This window comes from Carlito syrichta, unplaced genomic scaffold (assembly GCF_000164805.1).
Source record: "Carlito syrichta isolate Samal-C Ts95f unplaced genomic scaffold, Tarsius_syrichta-2.0.1 Scaffold303247, whole genome shotgun sequence".
NCBI lineage: Eukaryota > Metazoa > Chordata > Mammalia > Primates > Tarsiidae > Carlito > Carlito syrichta.
The window spans coordinates 359,369-385,156 of record NW_007247343.1 but is presented as its reverse complement, the minus strand read 5'-3'; the positions used below and the strand labels follow the sequence as shown (position 1 = coordinate 385,156).

The following is a 25,788-nucleotide window of genomic DNA, read 5'->3' as shown; positions in this document are numbered from 1 at the left end:
AAGAAATCATATCTCGGGGGGAAAATGCTGATGAAGAAGAAGGTGGTATCTGTTATATTCTTTTCATTGAATTTTTAAAATCATGGGCTCTCTAAAGTATGCTAAATAATGCTAAATAATGAATGAAAAAACAAAGAAGATAAAAAGGGATCTGGGTAAAAGGTAGGCAAAAATATGAAGGTTATAAAATATAATGTAAGGGAATACATAATGCAATGGCAGACTTAAGGACTGAACTAGAAGTAGTAAAGAGTAGAATCAACACTATGAAAGTCTGAATCAATTACACAGAGGACAAACTTGAAAACTACTCCTAAAATGCAAAGGCAAAGCAAAATAAGATGATAGAAACAGAGATGTGGATGACAAAGATCTAATATATCAGGAGAACAGAAATTATTGAAAATAATAGAACAAATGAATGTTAGCAATCAAAGATGAAAATTTCTCCAAAGATACAAAGAAGATGTCAAATCAGTGATCTTAAAGTTATGCCTTCTTTAGGACACTATCAGCTCTACAAAATTGCAAGAGCTCCTCATTGCTCACAGGCTCAAATTAACTTATGTTGCCACTCTCAACTTTATATATGCCACAGTTGTCTCCCCAGGAGAATATTTGCCTTATTATGAGGGGGAACCAAAAAAACCTGGAATTAATGAAAAATTGTGCGTTTATTCTTACATATTTCAACTACAGTGACCTTCAAAGTACACTCTGTTTGATGCAATGCACCTATCGAGATGCTTTTTCCATTGCTCAAAACAGTTTTTAAAACACGTCAATTTTGATGCCTTTTAGTGCTTCTGCTGGCTTTTATTTTACCTCTTCCAAGTTGGCAAAATATTTCCCTGGGAGGACTTTTTTCATCCGGGGAAATAAAAGAATGTCACTTGGGGTGAGATTGGGTGAACAGGGAGAGTGGGGCATGGTGGTCATACTGTTTTTGGTCAAAAATTGCTGAACACTCAGCGTGCAGTGTGGGCAGGTATGCTTGTAAATCACTCACCATGGAATGGGCAAATGTGTTGTAAGACTCTACAAAAAAATTCACTGAAGCCAAATGTAGCCTCTCACAACGCTAGCTGGTACACAGATACTGATGGGTGCCCAGGACACTTACCTAGCAAAGAAAGTCTGTACTATACAGGGGGCCTGCTCTCCAAAAAATAATTCCAGTTTTTTTACCCCCCACTCCACCACCCTCGTATGTCTGGATCTCCTAGGTTGTGTTTGTAATGTGTGCTCCTAAATATCTGCCCAGAAGTACCCAGCCTGGGGACTAACACATGATAGATAACTCATCAGATGTTATTTTTCCCTGCTAAGGATGGAGAACAATGAAGCAGAGTAACAGGAAAAAGAAGGTGGGTAACATTTAATATGAGGTGGCGATGGAAGATCTCTTTACCCAAGATGCGTTTAGAAGAGAGTAATAGAACCACATAGTTATCTTGGTACAGAGCATTCTAGGTTAAGAGAAGAGCAATTGCAAAGACCCATAGGCATGAGTATTTGGTTTGTCTGAGGAAGAGCAAGGATGTCAATGTTAACTAGAACATATCAGGTATGAGGAGAACAGCAGGAACTGAGATCAGAGTTTGGGGGTGATGGTGGAGGTGTAGTCAGATCACAGCGGGCATTGGAGGCTGTTGTAAAACGTTGGCTTTTCCTCTAAGAGGAGCAGTCATCAGGTTTTAAACAGAGAAGTGACATAATCTTTTTTGGGGGGAGTCAGGCTCTCACTCTGTCACCCAGGCTGGAATGCAGTGGCACAGTCATGGTTCATGACTCATGGCTCACTGCAGCCTTGACCTCCTGGGTGATCCTTCCACCTTAGTCTCCCAAGTAGCTAGGACTACAGGCGTGTGCCACCATGCCTGGCTAATTTTAAAATTATTTTGTAGAGACAAGGTCTTGTTATGTTGTCCAGGCTGGATATGATCTTACTTATGTTTTAAAGAGATCATTCTAGTTCCTGTGCTGAAAATAGACTGGGGAGTAGGAAGAGGGAGGAACCATAGAAACCAGTTAGAAGGCATTTCAATGACTCAAACTAGGGTATAGTGGTAAGACACAGTTATGTCAATTAGTATTTTGAAGGTAAAGAAGACATGAATTGCTGATGGATTAGATATAAAGGTGTGATAAAAAATAGAATTAAGAATAACACAGTAATTTTGACATGAGCAACCCCCAAATCAAAGCTGACATTTATCAAGATGGGGAAGAGTGAAGGAAGACCAGTTTAGGGGATAGGTTGGTGGGGGTAGGATTCATAAGACTGGATTTAGACATGTTATGTTCAACATACATATTTTACAGGCCTTCAGGTGAGGACCTTCCTTAGTCTCACTGAGCTGCAACTGCCTCCTAAGTAGGCTGTGAATCACTATCATATGCTAAAGGTTGGATTGTTGGCTCTGTGATCTCTTTTAGACAGGGTATACATTTGGTATCTAACACTGAAGCTGAGAAATCTGATGAAAATGGGGCTTAAGAAGTCTGTCAAGTTAGGACTCCTCTAATTAGTACCTGTCCTGCACTAAAAGAGAGTTTCAATAGCCAGCTCCCAAAAGCACCCTCTGGAGTCAAGATCACCTTGAGATTACAAAAGAAGAGTATTAGGATCCTCTGGTCGAATCCATGGTCATTCAGTTTCTCTTCTAACTTAACATCTTCCACAAAGTGTAAACAACTTTTCAGTTGTCCTCACACTCACATACTACAAGTCCTCACTGTTTTCCTCTTCTGAGAGTAGAAAAGCAGAATTCCACTCCAAGTTTTTGTTTGAAAAGGCCCAAAGTAAGTATTCCTCTTGAGAAACAAAGGTTCTCTCAATCTCAAGATGTAGTAGCTATTAAATTCATCCAACGAGTATGAGTTTTTGATATATCAACATCTAGATCCTATCCACTTATAGAAATTTAACCAAAGGGAATTCTGTTATAAAAAAAATTGATTCACTGATAATAACTGAAAAAATTGGGAAATTTTCTTGGTTCAATAAAGTAAAAATTAGTTAAAGAAATCTTGGCATACAAAAGAATAGTAAGCAAGCATCAAAAATAATTCCATATAGGAATACATTGGTCAGGCATGGTGGCTCACGCCTATAATCTCAGTACTTTGGGAGGTGGAGGAGAGAGGACTGTCTGAGCTCAGGGATTTGAGGCTTCTGATGGGACTACAAGTACATGCCACTACACCCAGATAATTTTTTGATTTTTTGTAGAGACAAGGTTTTGCTATGTTGCCTAGACTGGCCTCGAATTCTTGGGCTCAAATGATTCTCTTGCCTCAGCTTCCCAAAGTGCTGAGATTACAGGTGTGAACCACTGTACCTAGTATACTTTTATACTAAAAATAAGTTTTTAAATTTTTATATACTATATGAAATCTTTTATATTTGCAGTAGTTTTTACTGACTTTTTTTTTTAATCCTCTATCTAAATATCCAGTATAATCTTCATCTAGGTCAAAGGCTTCTTCCTGAGAAGACATTTGTGGACTCCTCCCCAAAGCTCTCTCAACCAGGGGATGTGATTCTAACAACTCTGTAGAGAAGTCAGCATAGGAGACTGTACTCCCAAAATCTGTGACTACTGCATCCCCAGCCTAGTAACTGTTATGTGAGAAACATGAAACAGATTGGACAGCCCTACTCTCCACCTGGCTGAAGACCCAACTGTTAAGCAGAGACTAAGAGCTTCACAGTCCCCACCAGCGCAACAGGGAAAGGGTTTTGTTTTCTATAAACAGACAGACAAGAAAAAAGTTCAGGTTAAAACAGTCCTATGAGGAAAGAAAATAGAAACCAGGCAGCAGGGAATGCTTCTTATTCCTAAAAGCTTTTTTTGTAAGTTAACACATGGTGTCTGCTTCTCTCTAGTCACCTATTTATCACTCTCCTCCTTAGAGAAGAGAAAAATCCTGGCTGTTTTCCTAGTGCAGAGTTTTGTGGCTGGGGGAAAGGAGGAAGGGGGAGGAAGGAGGGTGCTTTAAGCATGATGCAAACCATTTGGAGCTGAGTGAGAGCACTGCCAACACAAGCTGCACTATTTAAACAAGTGAGGAAATGATCGTATATACAACATGCCAGCAAGCGCAAGCGCGTGCGCGCGCGCGCGCGCGTGCGCGCGCACACACACACACACACACACACACACACACACACACACACACACACGCACGCCAAAGGAAGTCAAGAAGGCTTTTTTTCCAGGACACAGAGCTGGATGTCAGCGGCTAAAAGGTCGATATTTTCCCTTAACACCCTCCTCAATGACTTAATCATGTTCCGTTTGCACAGAAAACTTCCCAAAAATAAAAAAAGTCTAGAGAATTAAGATGAGGGGTGAATAGGGAGGGATTTTTGGCCTGGAGCTGACCTTATCCGAGGTTTTCTCCACGTAGCAGGGGTCCTGCGGGGCAGCCAGCAACGGGACAAAGCCCGAGAGAAGCCGGTCCTCTTCCAGGATAAGAAGGGTGAGGTCATCATCTGGATCCTTGTACAGTGGCACCTCAGACTGATTCACTGCAGTCAATATGTTACAGAAATCAGCCAGTGTTGACCACACATCCACAGTTACCCTGTGAGAAATAAGGTAAGAAAAGAATAGCTCTAAAGAGGGACCAGTCAAAGTATTCTTAGTACTTGTGATCAGGGAGGTACTTGCAGCAAATGTCTAAGTTGGTATCTGCCAGGAAATCATATCCAAAATGCTAGGATACAAAATTGTGCCCAAGGCAGCAATCTGGCAAGTGTATATATGTGTGTATCTTTACAAAGTTGAAACTGACGGAAGTGAGTTTTTTTTTATTTTTTATTTTTATTTTTTTGAGTTGGAGTCTCACTCTGTCGCCCAGACTGGAGTGCAGTGGCCGTTCCCGGCCACCGCAGCCTCGACCTGCTGGACTCCTGCGATGCTTCCACCTCAGCCCTCCAAGTAGCTGGAACTACAGGCGTGCACTACCACACCCGGCTAAGTTTTTGATTTACTGTAGAGATGAGGTCTCACCAAGTTGCCAGGAAGGTCTCGAACCTGCAGGCTCAAGCTATCCACTCACCTCAGCCTCCCAATGCGCAGGATTACAGGCTGAGCCACTGAGCCCAGCTTGAGGTGAGTTTTTAATTCTCACCGAGAGGAAAAAGAATTTAGAGAATCAGTTGCCTAATGCAGGTCTTGTCACCTTTCCAGACAGTGTGCCTGAGACGCTTATTCAAACACTCCAGACACCATTGCCTGTGGCCATTCCCAAAATTCCCTCTCTCTTGTCCAGTCAAGTATATGCCACAGACAGTACGTGAGCACTAGCCTCTCCTCCTCCAGTCACAGCCATAGACGGTCCAGTCACAGTACATAAAGAGTCATGTAGGTTTTCTCCAAACAGTACTTTAGGGAGAAAAGTCTCTTCCTTTTATACAAGCAGGAAAACAACAAATTAAAAAAAAATTCTCACTTCTGGCCTGTTGAGATCTTTCCAGGAAGATAAAGCCTCTTATGTACCCACTTCATCGGTGTTGTCTTGGCCATTCCATACTCTTGCCTTTCTCTCATATGCAGAAGGTTAGATAGAGGGTGATCAACTATTCTAGTTTGTCTGGGATTGTCCCAGTTTTAGCACTGAAAGTCCTACATCCCCAGAAACTACCCCAGTCCCAGGCAAACCGGAATAGATGGTCATCCTAATTGCATATCACCTGGTTCTGGATGAACCTGAGAAGAAACCTTGAAATTACAAAGTTTGGCTCTCTTCAGTCAAAATTTCAGGGTAAAATTATGAAAAAGGGGTTCATTTCTCTGTCATCACGACTATGACTTGTCAAAAATCTGCTGTGGTTCAGATTCCTGCTTTGGAGTGTGTGTGCTTTTTTTTTTTTTTTTTTTTGGACTGTTCAGGGATACTACAAAACTGCACGTTATGGTCAGATACAGGGCCTGCCAAGTCTACAGACTTGGTTTTCTTCTCTATAGTAGAAACAGGCAATACCCAATGGATGCTAAGTTTTACTCTAATAAAAGGAGAGAGATGCATAGGAGAATTATAAAGAAAAGCTTCACAATTAGGTTCAAGGGATAGAGTGACAAGGTGATATGCCATGAAAGCTGTAAGAATCATTCTGGAATCTCCTCCTCAGGGGAGTTACTGTGTATGAATCCTACTAGGGAGGGGCCTCAGACCTAAAGCAATTTGTTTCTCCTAGAGACTAGGAATATTTGGGAGATGGCAGAAAAAGAGGGTATCCAAAGGGCATGCCACTGAAGGTGACAGTGTGAGAGAAAGTGGAGTAGAGGTATAGGAATTCCCTGACTGGCTCCAGGTGGAAGGAGGCTGCAACGGTTTATTTACTGTAATCACTACACTAGGAAAAGGCAATGAAATGAAACATCTTGTTTTCAAGAGTGTCCTGGGAACCAGGCGGAACACAGCCCCATTAATCACACAACAGCACAATCAACACACATGTATTGCAGAAGTAACTGCTTCACAGGCTTTACCCAAGAAAAAAGAATATGTTTGGGAAGAATCACCGGAGGGACGAGAGTTTTCTAAAGCCTCTCTCAGTGCAGACACCAACAACCAGACTCATTCACAAAGCTCCATCTTTTGGCTCAGCTGGCTTTGGCTGTCAGAAATGTTTAAATATGGAAAAAAATAAACAGTTGCAACACGTTTCTGTGCAGAGATCTGCCTGAGCCCCTTTGTGATGTAATGGGAAACGCGGTATTCAGGCTACCAGCTGTAGAATAAACAGAACTTTGAGGGTTAAAAGGAACTGAACTTTCCACGACCCCATCTGCAGAGAAGAAAATAATAAGAGGAATGATGCACTGCCCCACAGCTCTGATAGTTTATCCTCCGGTCCCGGCTGCAGAGACAAGCACCGGATGTGATAGGGCTGCTCAGGGCCGCCTCCGAGGTTAGTGCTGCCCATGGGAGACGCACAGGGAGGCTCTTCCAGTTCCCTGCTTCCTCCCCCAGTGCCCTGCTGGCCACTTGAGCCCACTGCCTGAGTCTGATCCCACAGCGCTGGTGAGCTCTGGCCAACAGGCACTGCTCGGCTGCAGAGCAGCAATTTAAAAAATAAACAGGAAAGACGACAGTGAGAAGGAAGAAGGTGAAAAGTCTCCCAGCTGATTTCTTGGCTTGGGGGCCTTGGTTGGTGCTGTGCAGGTCAAGGCTGTTGCAAGACATAGTTGGGGGGCTGGTGTGGGCAGCAGCATCCCCAGCCAGAGAGAGGCGGCAGAAAATTACCCACGGCTGCCACAGTGGGAGGCCCCACATCCCTTTCTCTCATTCTCCCACCCCTACCATCTTGGATCCAACATGAAGAAATATGTGGTACCATGTGGTTCTCATTACCATGCTCTCCTGTCCCCTAAGGCTCAGATAAACCAAAACTGACTCCTCCTAGAGACTGCTGGCCACCTCTAGGGACCCCTGCCCACACCTGCCTTTTGCCCATTACCACCCACCTTGTGCCAAAACCTTAAGACTCCTTGCAAAAATAAGATGGATGAGAGTCCCTACCCTATTGTTGATTTGTAAGACAGCAGCTGGTGCCAAAAGACATAGTGCCCTGGGTTCCCAACTCAGAAATGTAAATAAAAGTGGTCCAAGAGCCAAGCTAGAATGAACAGAACCAAGGAAGGGAATATACAAAATGCTTCAATGGAAGGTCATTTCTGCCCTGGTCAACTAAGTTTGGTCTTGTATTTGAACTCTAGTGGTACTGCCCAAGCTCAGTTCACATTTCATATCATCAGTTATCTTCTCTCAGTGATTACCACAGATATGAACACAACTACCCAGGCAACCCATGGGCACACAGTGACTCTCTACAGAGGCGGGAAGTGGGGGAGCATCAGGAAACTAATAATAAACGGAAGAAGTGCTTTGAAAAACTAGGTGAGATGCCTGAACTCAAAAGTTATGATATTTGCAAGAGGATGAGGTAATTCCTGGAACCTCCGTAATATCACCTCGGCTTACCCCAATCAGGCCTCTGGGCTGGGAGGTCAGTTCCGTGGGTGAACACAGGGTTTCCTGTCTGAATAGAAGGGGAAAAGCTTAGCTTTTTCCTGCTTTAGTTCCTTATCCCAACTAGGAGCACCTTCTAACCTTTACTCCACAGCAGCCCTTGGACCCTAAGGATTCAAGGTTGACCTGGGCTGAGGACTCCAAAGTCAAATTTGGGTGGCTATATGAGGAGCTGGAACCAGCTCCGAATCCCCTGGAAGTGCTTGGAAAATAACTTCCTAAAAGGTTTTTCAGATAATCTCAAACAACCTTTGATTCTAAATGGATTCTCTAGAGTACTGTGGGCTCAGGCAGGTCCTTCTGGTTTGTTCTGGTTTCAAACATATATTTTAGTGCAACTTTCAGACCCACAAAAGTCTCACTAAAGTTAGGGTGTACTCTTCACCAAGCAGACACAAAGCAACCAGAGAATATGAAACTGTGTTCAATGTGCCTGTTTATGGTTCCCAGAATGAAGGCAAGGGAGTCTCTCTGCAGCTGTGATGTGATTAGTGAGCAGAATCAGCAGTTGCAGGGTGACCCACCAGCCCAACCCTACAGAACACACCACACACCAGGAAAGCAGACCCCTGGCAGGAGTCTGAAAGCAAGATCCTAGTTTAGGACAAACCAGCAGTGACTAGTTAGAGGTATGCACTCAGAACCAAGGCTCACTCACTTCCCTACAGACATGCATTCACTTACTCCACCAGGAAAGGAAAAAAATAAGACTTAATTTTCTTTTTATTGCCTCAGAATTCCAAGGTTTAATGTAGCTGTCAGTTTGAGTGCAGTGCAGCTGCTGGCCGATACAATGCAGCCCAGGCCAGCCCAGGTGACTAGGGAAACACATTTCACAGAAACAAACCAACACACACTCTTGGCTGGTTGTTTGGGGGATACAGACTTGGGGAATCAGATTAACCCTTCAGGATGGGGTTAGTTCTACAAATAGCAGTAGAAAAGCAGCTTTAGTCCAGGGAACTGAAAAGCCCTGATCTCAGATGGGCCACTGGGTTTCTGTGTTTCTAAAATTTTGGAGTTTTCTCATAGGAGATGTTACCCAACTACAAAATACTTCAAAAGATTAAGATGTGAGATATGTGAGACATGTTATACCACAATAATCCATCCCCTTGCCTAGAACTCAAAAAGAAAGGCAGATTTGCCAGCTTGTTAGAGAAAGGATCAGATAGGACTTTCCTAAAAACTCCAACTGGGGTGGGACTGAGGGAAGGTGACAGTTTGGAAAGAGTGGAGTGCTAAGGCCTGACTAGGGCTCAGTTTATCTTTCTGGCAAGTCTAAGGAAGACTAAGCACTCACATACTTCTTCATATTTTTACTGAGGGAACAGGCTGACTGGTGATTAATATCAAATACAATGACCCCATGTTACAAGCCTGCAGGGGCCTGTGGAGGTGGCCATTTCCTGTGTAATACCAGCTTGTTTAAACACTAACATTCAAACACCACAGCTGCAGAACAAACCCGGAAAGAGTTGAGTGAGAAGAAGCCCTGCATTGTGTTTCAGAGCTATGGAAGATCAGAGAAGTAGTACAGATGGGAAGCAAGTTGGGTCTTTTGGTACATGGAGTGAGGAGATCTGGAAATAAACCAAGATGGTACTGAAGCTAGGTACAAGGAAGCTGCAAAAGAGAAAGCCCATGTCCTATAGACACAAAGAAAGACAAAGGTAACAAAAGCAATGCTTCTAAGATAGGCAAAATCTGCTTTTTTCAAATTGCTTCCCTATGGGCCATTATACCCTATCCTATAACTCTCCACATAGGTTTCAGTGTCCAATGTAAGACCACTGTTGACCCAGAGATCTTCTCACTCAACTGGAGAAAACAGCAGGAGGTAAGCACTTAATAGCAGATATGGACCTGAATCCAACAAGTTCCGTCTGGAGTTTAAAGAATTATATCTGGGCTTAAAATGGCTTCGCAAGCCCCTTAGAAAGCCAAGATGTCATACCAACCCTGTTTGCTGTGGGCTAATGATCTGGTTCTGGAACCTCAGTGCCAGGGAGTTCAATAGGCCCTGGGATGGGGGAGAGATGGGGAGAAATTTCCTTCTCTGAGAGTTCTATAAACAGTGTGTCTTCTAGATGCCACCATAATATAAAGAAAAGATTAAGATGCCAGAGAATACCGTTCTAGGAGTGAAGACATGGGCAGCAAGATACCATCCTCCAAGAAAATGAGACATTTGTGGGGGGGCCACTGAAGAGTATAAAACTTAGGTGGAGACAACCTCTTCTACCTTTCTAGCTTAAATAAACAAGTTAACTTGGGTCTTTTGAAGAATATTCAACACTAAATCAATTTTTCCCAACAGGGCAAATCAAGAACAGTCATCCTGCACTACTTAAGAATACAAACTTCTCCATGTTCTAAGAAGTGCAGCTGGAAGCTTATGGTTAGTAACAGGTCACAGTAACTTCATTCCAGGATTTCTCAAGTATCAGAGTACCTCTACTATGTCCACTCCACCAACCTCTAGGGGTTGGTCAATGCCTTATTTTATTTCAGTTCTCCCACACTCCACTCATATGTATAGCTTCTGGCATATCACTATGGTGTGTTAAACCCATCAACACTGTATCTTTAGGAAAGAACAGGTCCCAGGGGATCTCAACATCTCCACAGCAAGAGTAGAACCTTTGGTGGCCTCCCTGGTGCGGATTCTCACGGTTCCTGCCTCTTCAAACTTTTAGCTGTAACCACTCCAACACGTCTTCTTAGTTTAGCACACACTGGACCCAAATAACCTTAGCCCAGAGCTGGAAAGTACTCTCCCTGGGGTCAGCTGCTATACCCTGCTGGGGTCAGACTGGAGCCTTAGGCCAACACCCCTTCCTTTCACAAGGAGTCCTGTGGGAGGAGTGGGGAAAGGACAGAGGCTCCTGCCGTGGGAGAAATCACGTGTGCCCCACACTCAGCACTTGGAGGAAGAGGAACCCCCTGGTGCCAGGCTGTAGTGCTGACGCCCCAACCAGGAGCCAGGGAGACTGGGTGGGGAGCCAGGGCAGCAAAGGGGCTTCCCACAGTCATCACCACTTCCTTCAGGGAAGTGCTGATGGACTATTACTTAGTGAACTCCTAAAATGCCCTTTTGGGGAAGGCATATTAAGCATCCTTGAAGGGGGTGCCGATTAGACTTGGGATTAGTTCTTATTTCAGAGTTGCCCTATGAGGGTAAGTGAACTAGCTGTTTTTTAACTCAAGAATTTTGATCTCGTCTACAGAATCAACATATGTAGGCTCCCTAAGGAAATTAACTTACTGCATACTCTCTACATATCTCTATTTCTCCCTATGTGACAATACCTCAGAGGGCTCCCTACAAGCCTTTTCTAGCATACTCTGTAGACTATAAGACAAGTCATGGAAAAGCAGCAAGTTCAGGAATTTCTAGAGTTTTTTTTTTTAAACAGTATTCCAATCCAACAGTGTGATAAATGCATCCGAGCTACAATTAGGAAGATATATAGCATCAGAATGCGAAGGTCTGGGCAGCCTGGTGAAACGCGGGCTCTCCAGAGCCCCAGCTATGTTTCCCATTATGTAACCCTGGTCATGGGCAGACAGCCAGACTCCAAATGAAAAAGAGACTCTGGCTTGGCACCGGTTCTATTTTCCTATCCTCATTCGGGGTCAGCGCAGTGTCATACAGCTGCAGAGAAAGCTCTGGGGATTAAACCTGGGAAAGCCTCCAAGACCAGGACCTGGGTTCAAGTACCAGCTGAAAGCAATAAACCAACTGCCACAGCTGGGCTAGGTTTGGATGTTCTCAAAGTCCCCTGACTCACTTACTGAGAACTAGAGATCAAGATGAGGGAAGATTTGGCTTCAGAAGAGACTGAAACAAGGTAGGCTGTCCCACTGCCCTTGCCTTGCCAATGGTCCCAGGATGCAAGGGGTCACTATGCTCGGGCTTATGGAAGACTGTCACTCTGCTCCTCTCCATCACCTGATAGTCACAACCTTCCTCATGCCTCTATCTTCTCACAAGAAGTTTGGTATAAAAGAGACAAAAACTTTGCGAGCAGATGGGACAAGTAGATGGCTCCTCCAAACACTGCAGTGTATTTTAAACAGAACAAAGCACTCTACAATGTCTTTCATAATGGCCCCAGGCCACTTTCCACACCCTGCTATAATCTTCTACACCAAAAATCTTCTGGGACATGAAGCCATTCTGTTACAACCCCTAACAGTACAAATGGGAAGTCAACCTGCTTCCATAAATGCTGAGTTTACCACATAGACCTACTAAGTGAAGAAAGGCATAAATGGCCTGAAATCCTGCCCTTATCACTCTCCGGTGCCATTGATATTCTGTCATCATCATCCTAAGTGTTCCATATGTGTCTGCTATTGCCTAGGAAAAGTAGATTTGACCAGTAAGAAAAAGAACTTGGGCAAAGAGGAGAGAACCAAGAAAAATAATGATGAGCTTTGGAATTTCCCTAGGAGAGGGAAGGATGCTATGCAACAATTCTCTAACTGCACAAGCAAAGAGGGTAACAAATGAAAGATAGGGAGGGAATGAGATGTAATAAGGGGCCAACATCTCAGTGGGACCATTTAAGAGGGGGTTTCTGGAGGAAAAGCAAGTGAAATACAGGGCACCTTATCTTAGGATCAGAGGAATTTGTCTTTGTAGAGGACAAATTCAGGCAAAGACCAATGAAAGTATGTAAAGGAGAGGCATTAAATAGAAGCCATTTCCATCCTACTCCCTTGAGAGCATTCCTAAACCCTCCAAAATGAAGATCAGCGACAAGGACCTTACAAGTGTCAGGGCTTTTACAGTTCTGACATCCATAGAACTATTTGGGACGTGTTATTTCCTATGGTCTTAAAAGAAAAGGCTCTACAGTATGGAAGATCAGTGCTGTAAGATAAAGTTTGAAACCCACAGAACCACCATATCATGACAATTTTTTTTTTTTTTTTAGAGTTGGAGTCTCACTCTGTCGCCCAGACTGGAGGGCAGTGGTCGCTCCCGGCCATCGCAGCCTCGACCTGCTGGCTCCAGTGATCCTTCCGCCTCAGCCTTCCAAGTAGCCGGAATTACAGGCATGTGCTACCACGCCCGGCTGATTTTTTGATTTATTGTAGATGAGGTCTCGCTGCCTAGGCGGGTCTCGAACCCGCAGGCTCAGGCAATCCACTCACCTCAGTCTCTCAAAGGTGCAGAATTACAGGCTGAGCCACCGAGCCTGGCTCATGACAATTTCTCAATCGTAGTACTTACTCCATGAGTATTAGGGAGCTATATAAGAATATGGGAAACTAGAAAGGAGACAAAATACTCCACTTTTTCAGTGCTTACATCTGAAGGCTATGAGGTAAGACTTCCCTCTAAGGTCAAAAAGTCAGGCTCACTCTGTTGAACAGTGGCACAAGTCCTTAACAGCCACGCCTTAGGGTCAGGTTCCAGGATAGCAAAGCCCCTCCTTTATGCTTACACTTAAATTCCAGAGACAGTCAGCTGCTGATCCTGACTACAGAGAGAGTCAGTGCAGAAGTGGACTTTATTCTCTATCACACTGACTTCTCTAGCCCAGACTGGATTCACAACAGAGTAAGTGGTATCAACAGCTATAGTAACTTATTTACTGGACAACTAGATTCAATATACTATTAGGTTAGATTTGTTCTTCCTGTGAAGAAAAGTCTGAAAAGACTAAGCAAATATGATTCAAGTGCCCCAACCTCCTTCTGCCTTCCTAGCCCAGGATGTGAAGCCCAACAGAAATGGCTGCAGCTTAGACCACATGCCTGGCTGTAGATTGAGCCCTTGCTCAAAGATGGGCAGCAGCTTGCAGAGCCGGCAAAGGGCCATTTGCTGCAGCATACAAAGAGAAAACAGACTCAACACCTCAAGCAAATGAGGCCATGTACTTCCTGTGTGAGCTTTCCATTTCCTCAGTCAAACAAAAGCCAAAGGGAGTGAGAGAGGGAGGAGGGATGAAGGAAGATGTGCTGTGCAAGACAGTTAACAGATCAGATGGCCCAGGATATGGGTAAACAAGGGTTGGGTGAATCGAATCTAAGGGACCTGTGGTTGGATGTGAAGTGACCCAGGGAAGGACCAAGCTCCAGGGTCAAATGGTCTGCCTCCCCACACCCAAAAGGAAGGAATACTCAGTGGCTCCTGAGTATGCTCAGAAGCAGTGGCTTAGATACTTGGAAAACTGAGTCCTTTCTTAGCATTTTCTTTCCAAAGTTGTAAATCGCCTAGTCCATATTACAGATTAACATCCTGAAAAGTTTGAAGTTGTATATGTTAACTCTTTGGGGATCATTGCTGGGAAATAGCTGTCCCCTAGCCAGCTGTCAGTTCCTTTCTGTGGTCCCAGCTGCCCAGCTCAGGGCTCATCTGGCTCCTAAGCAGCCTGGAGTGCATTTTGAAAACCTAGGAGGACTCACATAAAGAATCCAGAGAATCGTCTGATGCTGTGAGCACAATCCACACAGTATAGGGCTAGAGCTGTGTAGGGCATGGGGAGAGTGAAATTAACAGTTTAGGTGCTTCTTAAGGTGAGGACAGGACAAAAAAAAATTAGAATAGCAGGGTCAGACAACACAGAATACACAAAAAGATTAATAACTGCTGGTCAGAAATCTCTGCTTTAGCCTTAGCTCTGTAGGTCACCCATAAGGCTAGGAGACTCACATAACTGGTCCCCAATCCAGACAAGCTCCCCTCTCTGTTCCCTAGAAATGCCCCTGGCCGTAGCCAAGGTCTCCATATTCTATCCTCCAGTACTTTCCTCCTCCCAGAGAAGAGCAATGGAGGTTAATGATGGGGTACTGGGTAAGGATGCTTGCTCTGAAACACACATAAACACACAACCCAGCACCTGCCAGAGACCACCACGCAGAGAATGGGGGTGGGTCAAGAAAAGGAAGAGAGAAAAGAGAGACAGGCGGTGGGGGACAGGGTGAGGAGGAATGACAAAAAGGCAGAGACACTGAGAGTAGCGATAAGAAGAAAGAGAAATTAAAAGGAACAAAAGGGAGAGAGATGGACAGTCAACAGAGCTGAAAAGAGACAGAGGCTACATGCACATACATGAAGATACTATTGTGTCAACATGAACACAGTGATATTAGCACAAAGAAGAATGTGACAGATGGGAACATAGATAGAGATCAGGAGTCAGCAAGCTTTTTCTGTAATACATTAACTAATTTATTCTAGACTCTGTGAGCTATACAGCCTCTGTGGCAACTATTCAATTCTGCAGTTGTAGTGTAAAAGCAGCCATAGACATAGTGTAAACAAATAAGCATGGTTATGTTCCAATACAACTTTATGGACACTAAAATCTGACTTTTAAAAATATTTTAAATGGGCTGGGCTCGGTGGCTCAGCCTGTAATCCCAGCACTTTGGGAGGCCTAGGCAAGTGGACTGCCTGAGCCCACGGGTTCGAGACCAGCCCAAGCAACTTGGTGAGACCTCGTCTCTACAATAAATTAAAAAGTAGCCGGATGTGGTAGATGTGCCTGTAGTTCCGGCTACTTGGAAGACTGAGGCGGAAAGATTGCCTGAGCCCAGCAGGGGTGGCTGTAAGCATGCCACCACACTCCAGCCTGGACGACAAAATAAGACTTCAACTCAAAAAAAATTTTTTTTAATTCAGAGGGTACATGTACAGTTTTGTTATGTGAATATATTGCATGATAATGAAGTTTGGGCTTCTATTGAACCTGTCACCCAAACAGTGAGCATGGTTCCTAGCAGGTAATTTTTTTTTTTTGAGTTGGAGTCTCACTCTGTCACCCAGACTGGACTGCACCACTCCTGGCCACTGCAGCCTCGACCTACTGAGCTCCGGCGATCCTTCCGCCTCAGCCTTCCAAGTAGCTGAGGCACACGCTACCACACCCAGCTAATTTTTTGATTTATTGTAGAGATGAAGTCTCACCAAGTTGCCCAGGTGGGTCTCGAACCTGCGGGCTCAGGCAATCTACTCACCTTGGCAGGTAATTTTTTAACACTTGCCTTCTTCCTCTTTCCCTCCCTGCTTTGCAAGACCCCAGTGTCTGTTGTTATTATCTTTATGTCCGCTATGTGTACCCAATGTTTTGCCTCTACTTATAACTGAGAACATGTAGTATTTAGTTTTCTGCTTCTATATGAACTCACTTAAGATAATGGCCTCCAGCTGCAACCATGTTGCTGCAAAGGACATAATTTCACTCTTTTTTATGGTTGTGTAATATTCCATGGTGCATTTGCACCATATTTTCTTTATTCAATCCATCACTGATAGGTACCTAGGTTGGTTCCATGTCTTTGCCATTGTGGATAGTGCTGTGATAAACATACGAGTGCAGGTATCTTTTGACAGATCCATTTATGTTCCTTTGGGTATATATTGAGTAATGTGATTGCTGGGTTGAGTGGTAATTCTATTTTTAGTTCTTTGAGAAATCTTCACACTGCATCCAACTAGCTTATATCCCCACCAGCAGTGTATGAGTGTTTCTTTTCTCCATAACCTCACCAACATCTTTTGGTTTTGACTTTTTAATAACAGCTATTCTGACTGGTGTGAGATGGTATCCCATTGTAATTTTGTAAAATCTGACTTTATATAATTTTCATGAGTCATGAAATAGTAGTCTTTTGATTTTTGTCAACCATTTGATTTTTTTCTTTTTCTTTTTTGGTCATGTGTAGGAAGACAACCAACCATTTAAAATGTAAACCATTTTTTAGCTTGTGGGCCATATTTGCTAACCCCGACACACACTGCTGCCATCCCAGTGCCCCAGGCCTCACACCCCCGGGCACACAGTAGCGACAAGCCAGGACAGGCAGAGACGGGTAGGTAGGTGAACAGGTAAGGCAGGCAGACAAAGGCAGACCCACAGACACAGAAATCCCTTCTCCTATAGAGAGATCCAGACTGGCACACAGAGACATAGTTATAGATAAACATGGGACACAGACAAAGACATTTCAGGAACATATACAAACACTCTCACAGGACACACACACACAGACATGGATAGGACCAAAGCAGACGTGAACTGACATGGACCCAAAATCACCACAGATACAGACAGATAGCTATGAACACAGAGAAATGGAGACAGACACACGCTGAAACAGATCCCCATGGGGACTCACAAACCCCATACAGAGAAACACATCCTCAAAGATATACAGATACAAACAGGTATAGATACAGATACAGTAATGTATATATTGCATGAACACATATAGATACAACACATGTTGCTGAAGATACACGGATATACATGGACACATAAACACAGACAGACATGGACAGGCACACTGAAAGACCCCTAGATATACAAACCCCCAGAGGTAGACACATAGATCTTCATACTCAGACACAGAGAAACACTAAAACACACACAGACTTACAGATACACATAGACAAACAGACCCAGACAAGCAGTGTCAGACCCAAACCAGACACAGATATAGACAAAGATAAAAGAAACAACCATACATGGTTGCACAACATTATGAATGTAATTTATGCCACTGAATTGTAAACTTAGAAATGGTTAAGATGGCAAATTCTGTTACATGTATATTTTACCACAATTTTTTTTTTCAAAAAGCCATACAAACACACAAACAGATCTACATAGACATACCCAGGACGATGCACATACTCCCAGACTAATATACCCCACCCCAACAAATGCTCTGAGAGATACCATACTGACATGCAGAGATAGGCGATGGGGGGTAGGGACATGGTGAGAAGAGTGGAAATAAGTGAACAGAAGAGAGATGTGTACACATTCACCCTCCCCACACACTACCATGCCAGAAGAGGTACAGAGATAATGTACAGAAGACCACAATGTGCAGAAGCAGCTGTGAAAGAGCCTGAAAAACGCAGAAAAAAAACAGAGAAAGAGACAGATAAAAAAATCTCTCATACACAAATCCTGACTCTAGAGGCAGCTGCAGAGATAGCGAGTATGAATACAAAGTGAGAATGAGAGAAAAAGAGAATGTGAGAGGAAAAGGAACAGAGGACTGGAAAATAGGCAAAAAATAATCGAAAACATCAGAGGACAAGGAAAATGTTCAAGGAAAAAGTCAAAGTTCAAATGAAGAGAGCACAGAGAAATAAGCAGGCTATACAGGCAGGAAGAAGCAAAGAGTAGGAAGAGAAGGGGATTGTAGGAACACAGGTGGGCCAACACCAACTCACTGTGAGGGTAGATCCAGGGATGTGGGTGGAGGATTCCAGGTGTCTGGGTAGCCAAGCATCCAGTCTGACCAAACTTTCACACTGGGGAGCAGCTCCTTCAGGTCCGGGACGAAGGAAGAAACCTTGATGTCATCCTGGTCATCCTGGTCCTCAGGAGAGGACAGCTGAGCTGCAGAGGGAAAGGGTGAGAACTGGGCCTATGTCTGCTGTGGCCCCCAAGTGAGACCTGGGGCACTGGAATGGCAGCAAACTCTTAGGGAAGGGAGACCAAGTCCAAAGGAAAGCTGGGCCCAGAAGCAAGGACAAGTACCAGCACCTAAGAGGAGTCTGAAAAGTAGGACAAAGAGAATGAGTGCACTGAGCCTGTCCTTGAAGATAGCTGTTTATACTTCACCTGTGGCCTGGCTAAAGTCTCTATTCTGGCCTCTAGCCCACTGGTCTAGCTTTTCTTCAGCACAATACCAAGATGGCACCACAGATCCTGCCAAAACTACATAACCCGAATTTAATCATAAGGAAACATCAGAGAAATCCAAATTGTGAGACATTCTATAGAACAAATGACTTTAACTCTTCAAAAATGTTATGGTCACAAAGGACAGAGACTGAAAAACCATTTCAGATGAAAGAGACACAACATCTCAATACAATGTATGATCCTGGATTAGATCCTAGAGCAGAAATTTTTTTTTTTAGCTATAAAGAACTTTATAGGGCAAATTGAACAAGGTCTATAAATTCAATAATAGTACTATATCAATATTAACTTTCTGGTTTTGATAACTGTTATTATGAGGATGTCCTTGTTATTAGGAAATATAGAGTCAAGTAAGTAGAGGTAAAGGGCTACCATATCTGTAACTTTAAAACAAATGGTTTGCTGGGCTCAGTGGCTCAGCCTGTAATCCCGCGCCTTTGGGAGGCTGAGGTGAGTGGATTGTCTGAGCCCGCGGGTTCGAGACCCGCCTGGGCAACTTGGCGAGACCTCATCTCTACAATAAATCAAAAATCAGCTGGGTGTGGTAGCGTGCGCCTATAGTTCCAGCTACTTGGAAGGCTGAGGCGGAAGGATCGCCGAAGCCCAGCAGGTCGAGGTTGCAGTGGCCGGAAGCAGCCACTGCACTCCAGTCTGGGCGACAGAGTGAGACTCCAACTCAAAAAAACCAAACAAACAAACAAACAAACAAAAAATGTTTCAGGAGAAAAATTATAATAAGCTTGTGTGTGTATGGAAAAAGAGAGAACTTAAAGTCATATTGTAAAATAGTAACAACTGGGGAATCTGGGTGATGGGTATTAAGAGTTTTTTGCCCTATTCTTGCGACAGCTATGTAAATTCAAAATTATTTCAAAATAAAAAGTTATCAGCCAGGCTCGGTGGCTCAGCCTGTAATCCTACGCTTTGGGAGGCTGAGGTGAGTGGATTGCCTGAGCCTGCGGGTTAGAAACCCGCCTGGGCAACTTGGCGAGACCTCATCTCTACAATAAATCAAAAAAATCAGCCGGGCGTGGTAGCGCATGCCTGTAATTCCAGCTACTCGGAAGGCCGAGGCGGAAGGATCGCCGGAGCCCAGCAGGTCGAGACTACAATAGCTGGGAGTGGCCACTGCACTCCAGTCTGGGTGACAGAGTGAGACTCCAACTCAAAAAAAAAAAAAAAAAAGTCTAGTAAAGGAGAAAAGAGGAAGGGAGATCTACAAGAGTTTTACAAAAAGGAAAGAAGAGCCGGGCTTGGTGGCTCAGCCTATAATCCCAGCGCTTTGGGAGGCTGAGGTGAGTGGATTGCCTGAGCTCGAGGGTTTGAGACCCGCCTGGACAACTTGGTGAGACCTCATCTCTACAATAAATCAAAAATTAGCCGGGCATGGTAGTGCACGCCTGTAGTTCCAGCTACTTGGAAGGCTGAGGCAGAAGGGCTGCCGGAGCCCAGCAGGTCAAGGCTGCAGTGGCCAGGAGCAGTCACCGCACTCCAGTCTGGGTGACAGAGTGAGACTCCAACTGAGGAAAAAAAAAAAAAGGGAAAGAGGCCTTAGAGGTACTCAGACTGTAAAAGAAGATGGGACTGGATAGGTGAGCAAAAGGAAGAGGGGCACATTGAGAAGAGGGAGAATGGAGAATAGAGAGAGAAGACACTGAGAAAGCACCATGGCATTCTAAGGCTTGTTTGGACAGGGCCAGGCAGCTGGAAAGCCCCCCACCAGTTAGGGGACCACTTCTGCTTACCTTTGGCAGACGCCTTAAGTAAGTAGGTGCAGCGCCGCACCAGTTGGGAAAACATGGCCAAGCCCAGGGCTGCAGCTTGCTCCTGGATCACAGAGCGACACTCTTCAGAGAAGCAGTCTGAGAGGCAAAGAAAACTTTATCAATACGCTGAGGACAACGGCTATTCTTCCCCGCCTTACAAGGTGCACATCTTTAGCCACATTACCTAGCTTTCATTTCCTCATCTATGACTAGAGCTAGTAACATTCCTTCTCTTGGAGTAGTTGCAAGGCTAAATAAGAATACATGTGAAGCACTTACAACAATGTTTGACATATGGATAAGCGCTTGATAACATTATAAGGATCTCCTGTGTAAATTCTGCATTATTTCTCCTGGACCAGTTACCTCAAGGTGGTAAGTTTGAGTTGGAACAGCATGGTCTCTGCTTTTAGCTAGCAATTGATAATATAAAGCAATTATAACAAGAATTCAGATTTAATTAACTGAGTCTCTCTGATATATAGCTAGCAGAAGCATAATCATCAATTAAGATAAGAAAAATATTGCTGGGCAAGGTGGCTCACACCTATAATTCCAGCACTTTGGGAGGCTGAGGTAAGAGGATTGCCTGAGCCCACGGGTTCGCAACCAGCCTGGGCAACTTGGTGAGACCTCATCTCTACAATATATATTAAAAAAAATTAGCTGGGCATGGTGGCACATGCCTGTAGTTCCAGCTACTAGGAAGGCTGATGGGGAAGGATCACCTGAGACCAGTAGGTTGAGGCTTGCAGCGGCCATCAGCGTGCCACTGCACTCCAGCCTGGGCGACAGAGTAAGACTCCAACTCAAAAAAAAGATAAGAAAAATACAAAATTAAAAAATTATCTTCTTGAAATCACCAATCTTGCCGGCTGCGGTGGCTCATGCCTGTGATCCCAGCACTGTGTGAGGCCAAGACAAGGGGAGTGCTTGAGCCCAGGATTTCAAGACCAGCCTGGGTGAGATATTGACTCTACAAAAAAATCAAAAAAATTAGCTGGGTATCGTGGCACATGCCTGCAGTTCCAGCTACATGGGCTGAAGCAGGAAGACCACCTGAGCCCAGGGGGTCAAGGCTACAGTAAACTGTAAGTGTGCCAATGAACTCCAGAACGGGCTACAGAGTGAGATTTCAACTCAAAAAAAAAAAGAGAAATCAAGAACCTTTAGTTCCATCCTTACCTCTGCTATGTTCCATCTCTTAAGAAAACACGCATAAGGCCAGGCTCGGTGGCTCAGCCTGTAATCCCAGCACTTTGGGAGGCCGGGGTGAGTGGATTGCCTGAGCCTGCGAGTTCAAGACTCACCTGGGCAACTTGGTGAGACCTTATCTCTACAATAAATCAAAAATTAGCTGGGCGTGCTGGCACGCGCCTATAGTTCCAGCTACTTGGAAGACTGAGGCAGAAGGATTGCCAGAGCCCAGCAGGTCCAGGCTGCGGTGACCGGGAGCATGCCACTGCACTGCAGTCTGGGCGACAGAGTGAGACTCCAACTCAAAAACAAAAAAACAAAGAAAACACACATTGAATGAATTAATTTTATATAGAACAATGCTTGGCACATATTAAACACTTAATCAATGTTAGCTCTTTTTTTTGAGTTGGGGTCTCACTCTGTCACTCAGGATGGAGTATAGTGGCAAGACCACAGCTCACCGCAGTCTTAAACCTCCTGCCTCAGCCTCCCGAGTTGCTGGGACTACAAGTGCAAACCACCACGACCAACTAATTTTTCTTATTTTTTTGTAGATGTGAGGTCTCCCTGTGTTGCCTAGGCTGGTCTTGAACTCGTGGCCTCAAGTGATCCTCCTGCCATGGCCTCTCAAAGTACTGAGACTAACAGGTATGAGCCATCCTGCTGGGTTGCCAATGTTAGTGTTTATTTTCACAAATTCTTTCTCCAAGGCCTAAAATATAATCTGGTTCCCAATACCACCACCCTCTTTACCTTACTTTTCCAGCCTGGCCAACTTCCTTTTGGTGGGCAGAATCATTCTTCGGTAGGAGCTACACTCAAGTCCCTGTCTACACCTACTCTTTGTCAGTAGACTGCCCCAATAGCCACTTTATCTGAACTTGAATCTGTGACAAACAGAAAGCAGCAATTCCATGTGCAGCCTCAGAGGAGACACCCAAAACCCCAAGGAGATGGAATCAGAGGCCAGGCTCACGAGCTCTAGTAGCAGCTAACCTGTTATTTCCCTCTGTAATACAGGAGAACACTCAGAATCTGCAAGTGTTAAGAGAATAATTAGTCACATATTGATCTCTGTCTCTACCTGCATTTTTTTTTTTTTTTTTTTGAGTTGGAGTCTCACTCTGTCTCCCAGACTGGAGTGCAGTGGCCGCTCCCGGCCACCGCAGCCTCGACCTCCTGGGCTCCGGTGATCCTTCCGCCTCAGCCTTACAAGTAGCTGGAACTACAGGTGTGCGCTACCATGCCCGACTAATTTTTGATTTATTGTGGAGATGAGGTCTCGCCAAGTTGCCCAGGCGGGTCTCAAACCCGCGGGCTCAGGCAATCCACTCACCTCAGCCTCCCAAAGGCACGGGATTACAGGCTGAGCCACCAAGCCCTGCTTCTGCCTGCATTTTTAACCTCAATAGCCAAGGGAGTCCTCTCTCTCATCAGCTCACTAGTCTTGTCAATGGGGCCTAATTGAAGTTCTTACTCCATAAGATGTTACACAACCAGTTATTTCTTACCATCTTTGCCCCAGGAGCATGTATGATTGGAGTATACAAAGCCAGATCCAAACCACTTTTGAAAGTCCTGGGAATAAGAAGGAGTAGACTGCTGCTCAGACGGGCTCAACATATGAATATCATCAGTGTAGCAATTCTTCTATTGTGGCTTTCCCACTATCCTTCCAGATGCCCACTGGTCCCAAATGTCACCCTCTAACTTTCCAACTCAACTGTGGTAGGCAGTAAGGAAGTGGTAACAATCCATATGATTAGGATAGATCACCACTCTCATTTTTTTCCTGGTAAGGCCTTAAACCTCTGTGAGAAAAAGAAAACAAGTGTGAAAGAACCAAGAGGAAGGAGAGTGGAAAGTAGGAATGGGGAAGACGGTAAGCCATCCCAAGAAAAGTTATGCCAATTTCTCCCTCCACTTTCACCCACAGGCAGCAGCACTGTCAATACCACCCGAGGCCACTACCAAGCACTGCCAGCAGCCTGCCTCTAAATAACAACATAGCCCAGAATGAGGGATAAGTCCAGAAAAGAGGAAGCTGGGACAAGACAAGTGAAGGCTGCATCCTGGTAGCTGACACAGCAAGTAAACATAGTGCTTCCTAGTCGACAGGGCATCTTGGGCAGAATTTACCTAAACTCAGGAAGCTGGAAGGGATGGAAAGGCATGTCTTAGCTCCAAGAGACCAGCATTTTGAAAAGCACAAGGCTAAGTAAGATACTCTCATTAGCCTGTACGAGGATAAGATCGGGAGAAGGGGACTTCTTTCACCAACTCTATTTCTATTTTTATGTCAAATGACAATCTCAGGCTAGACTGTCTCTCAGAGTTCAATGTAGGGGGTTAAGGCTCAAGGGAGAGAGTGAGTTGCTTCACAACAATGATATCTCTGGCCCCCACAGACTCCAGGTTAGCTCCTTTTTAAAAAAGACTCCTGCAATAAGGTCTGGGACCAGGCAGGGTAGCAACAACTGAAGCCTCCTGGTGTAGGCTTGGAAGGGCTGAACTACCTTACAGAGCAAAAGCTAGAAGGCAGCTTCATGACTGCTGTGCCCTTGGTCATGGTTATGTCACCTCAATCCTCACCTGAAGAAAGGTCCATTGCCACTGCCTGCTTGTATGTCTGCTCCAACTGACAGGGAGGTACAAACTAGTAATGTGCTCTGCCATGATAAAGAAAGCAGAGACAGCTGGGCTCAGTGGCTCAGCCTGTAATCTCGCACCTTTGGGAGGCTGAGGTGAGTGGATTGCCTGAGCCTGCGGGTTCGAGACCCGCCTGGGCAGCGAGACCTCATCTCTACAGTAAATCAAAAAATCAGCCGGGCGTGGTAGCGCATGCCTGTAATTCCAGCTACTTGGAAGGCTGAGACGGAAGGATCATCAGAGCCCAGCAGGTCGAGGCTGCGGTGGCTGGAAGCGGCCACTGCACTCCAGTCTGAGCGACAGAGTGAGACTCCGACTCAAAAAAAAAAAAAAAAAAAAGAAAGCAGAGACATTACAAGCTACCTAGGGGGTCAGAATGCCTGTGTCTTGGTCAGTCCTCTGGTCATGTTATCTGGAATACTTTCTGGAAGGCCTGTCCTTCTCCACGGCTCAGTGGTACCTTAAGCACATACTGAGCATCTGTAATGTGCTAGACCCTGTGCTAGGTATCATGGAGAATACAACTACAAATAAAATACGGTCTCTGCTACCATAGGACCTTTCAATAAGGTGAAGAAAATTGTTATTTATCCAAGTAACCATGACAAGTTGGACCCAGTGCCTTAAGTGAGAGGTATATGAAGTGTATGGTATCTTCATGGGATGCTCTTCACCTCACATAGCCTTCCATAAGCTGGAAGCCATAAGATACACTCTTTAAGAGTATTCATTATACAAATAGGTAGGAAAATAGCATCTAGATTCCCAGAGTCCATCCACTTTGGGGCTAGAGCTATGAAACTGGCTCTAATCTAATGAATGTCTAAATACTGGAGGTATCAAAAAACAATATACATACTTTTTTTTTTTTTAGAAACATTTTTTATTTTATTGTATTTTTTTATTATTATTATTATTATTATTTTTTTTTTGAGTTGGAGTCTCACTCTGTCACCCAGACTGGAGTGCAGTGGCCGCTCCTGGCCACCGCAGCCTCGACCTGCTGGGCTCTGGCGATCCTTCCGCCTCAGCCTTCCAAGTAGCTGGAACTACAGGCGCGTGCTACCACGCCCAGGTAATTTTTGATTTACTGTAGAGATGAGGTCTCGCCAAGGTGCCCAGGTGGGTCTCGAACCCGCGGGCTCAGGCAATCCACTCACCTCAGCCTCCCAAAGGCGAGGGATTACAGGCAGAGCCACCGAGCCCAGCTCATATACATACTTTAACATTTGCTCAAAAGATGGCATTAATCAAATGAATGCTAGCATCACCATATGACAGGCAGAACAGTCAAGGAAAATGGCGGGAGCACGGTTGAGTGAACATCATATTACACATTGCTGCCATAATTCAATTCAACTTCGAAAAGTAATACATAGATAACGTCTCTTAAAATGTGTATACATTTTTTTTGGCACCCCCTGTATATCCCTAGAGCTGCA

General features: G+C 44.6%; 1 protein-coding gene across 3 annotated transcripts in view; it reads right to left on the bottom strand.

The window, feature by feature from the left end:
- Window positions 1-25,788, bottom strand: part of SMG6 (SMG6, nonsense mediated mRNA decay factor) — a 259,896-nt gene that overhangs the window by 117,137 nt on the left and 116,971 nt on the right. For all 3 annotated transcript variants that reach the window (XM_008058210.2, XM_008058211.2, XM_008058212.2), the window contains 3 exons: window positions 20,477-20,593; window positions 18,254-18,422; window positions 4,392-4,593 (listed from right to left, as the gene is read on the bottom strand). In XM_008058210.2, the coding sequence (XP_008056401.1) occupies window positions 4,392-4,593; window positions 18,254-18,422; window positions 20,477-20,593 (488 nt within the window). The remainder of the gene's footprint in view (window positions 1-4,391; window positions 4,594-18,253; window positions 18,423-20,476; window positions 20,594-25,788) is intronic.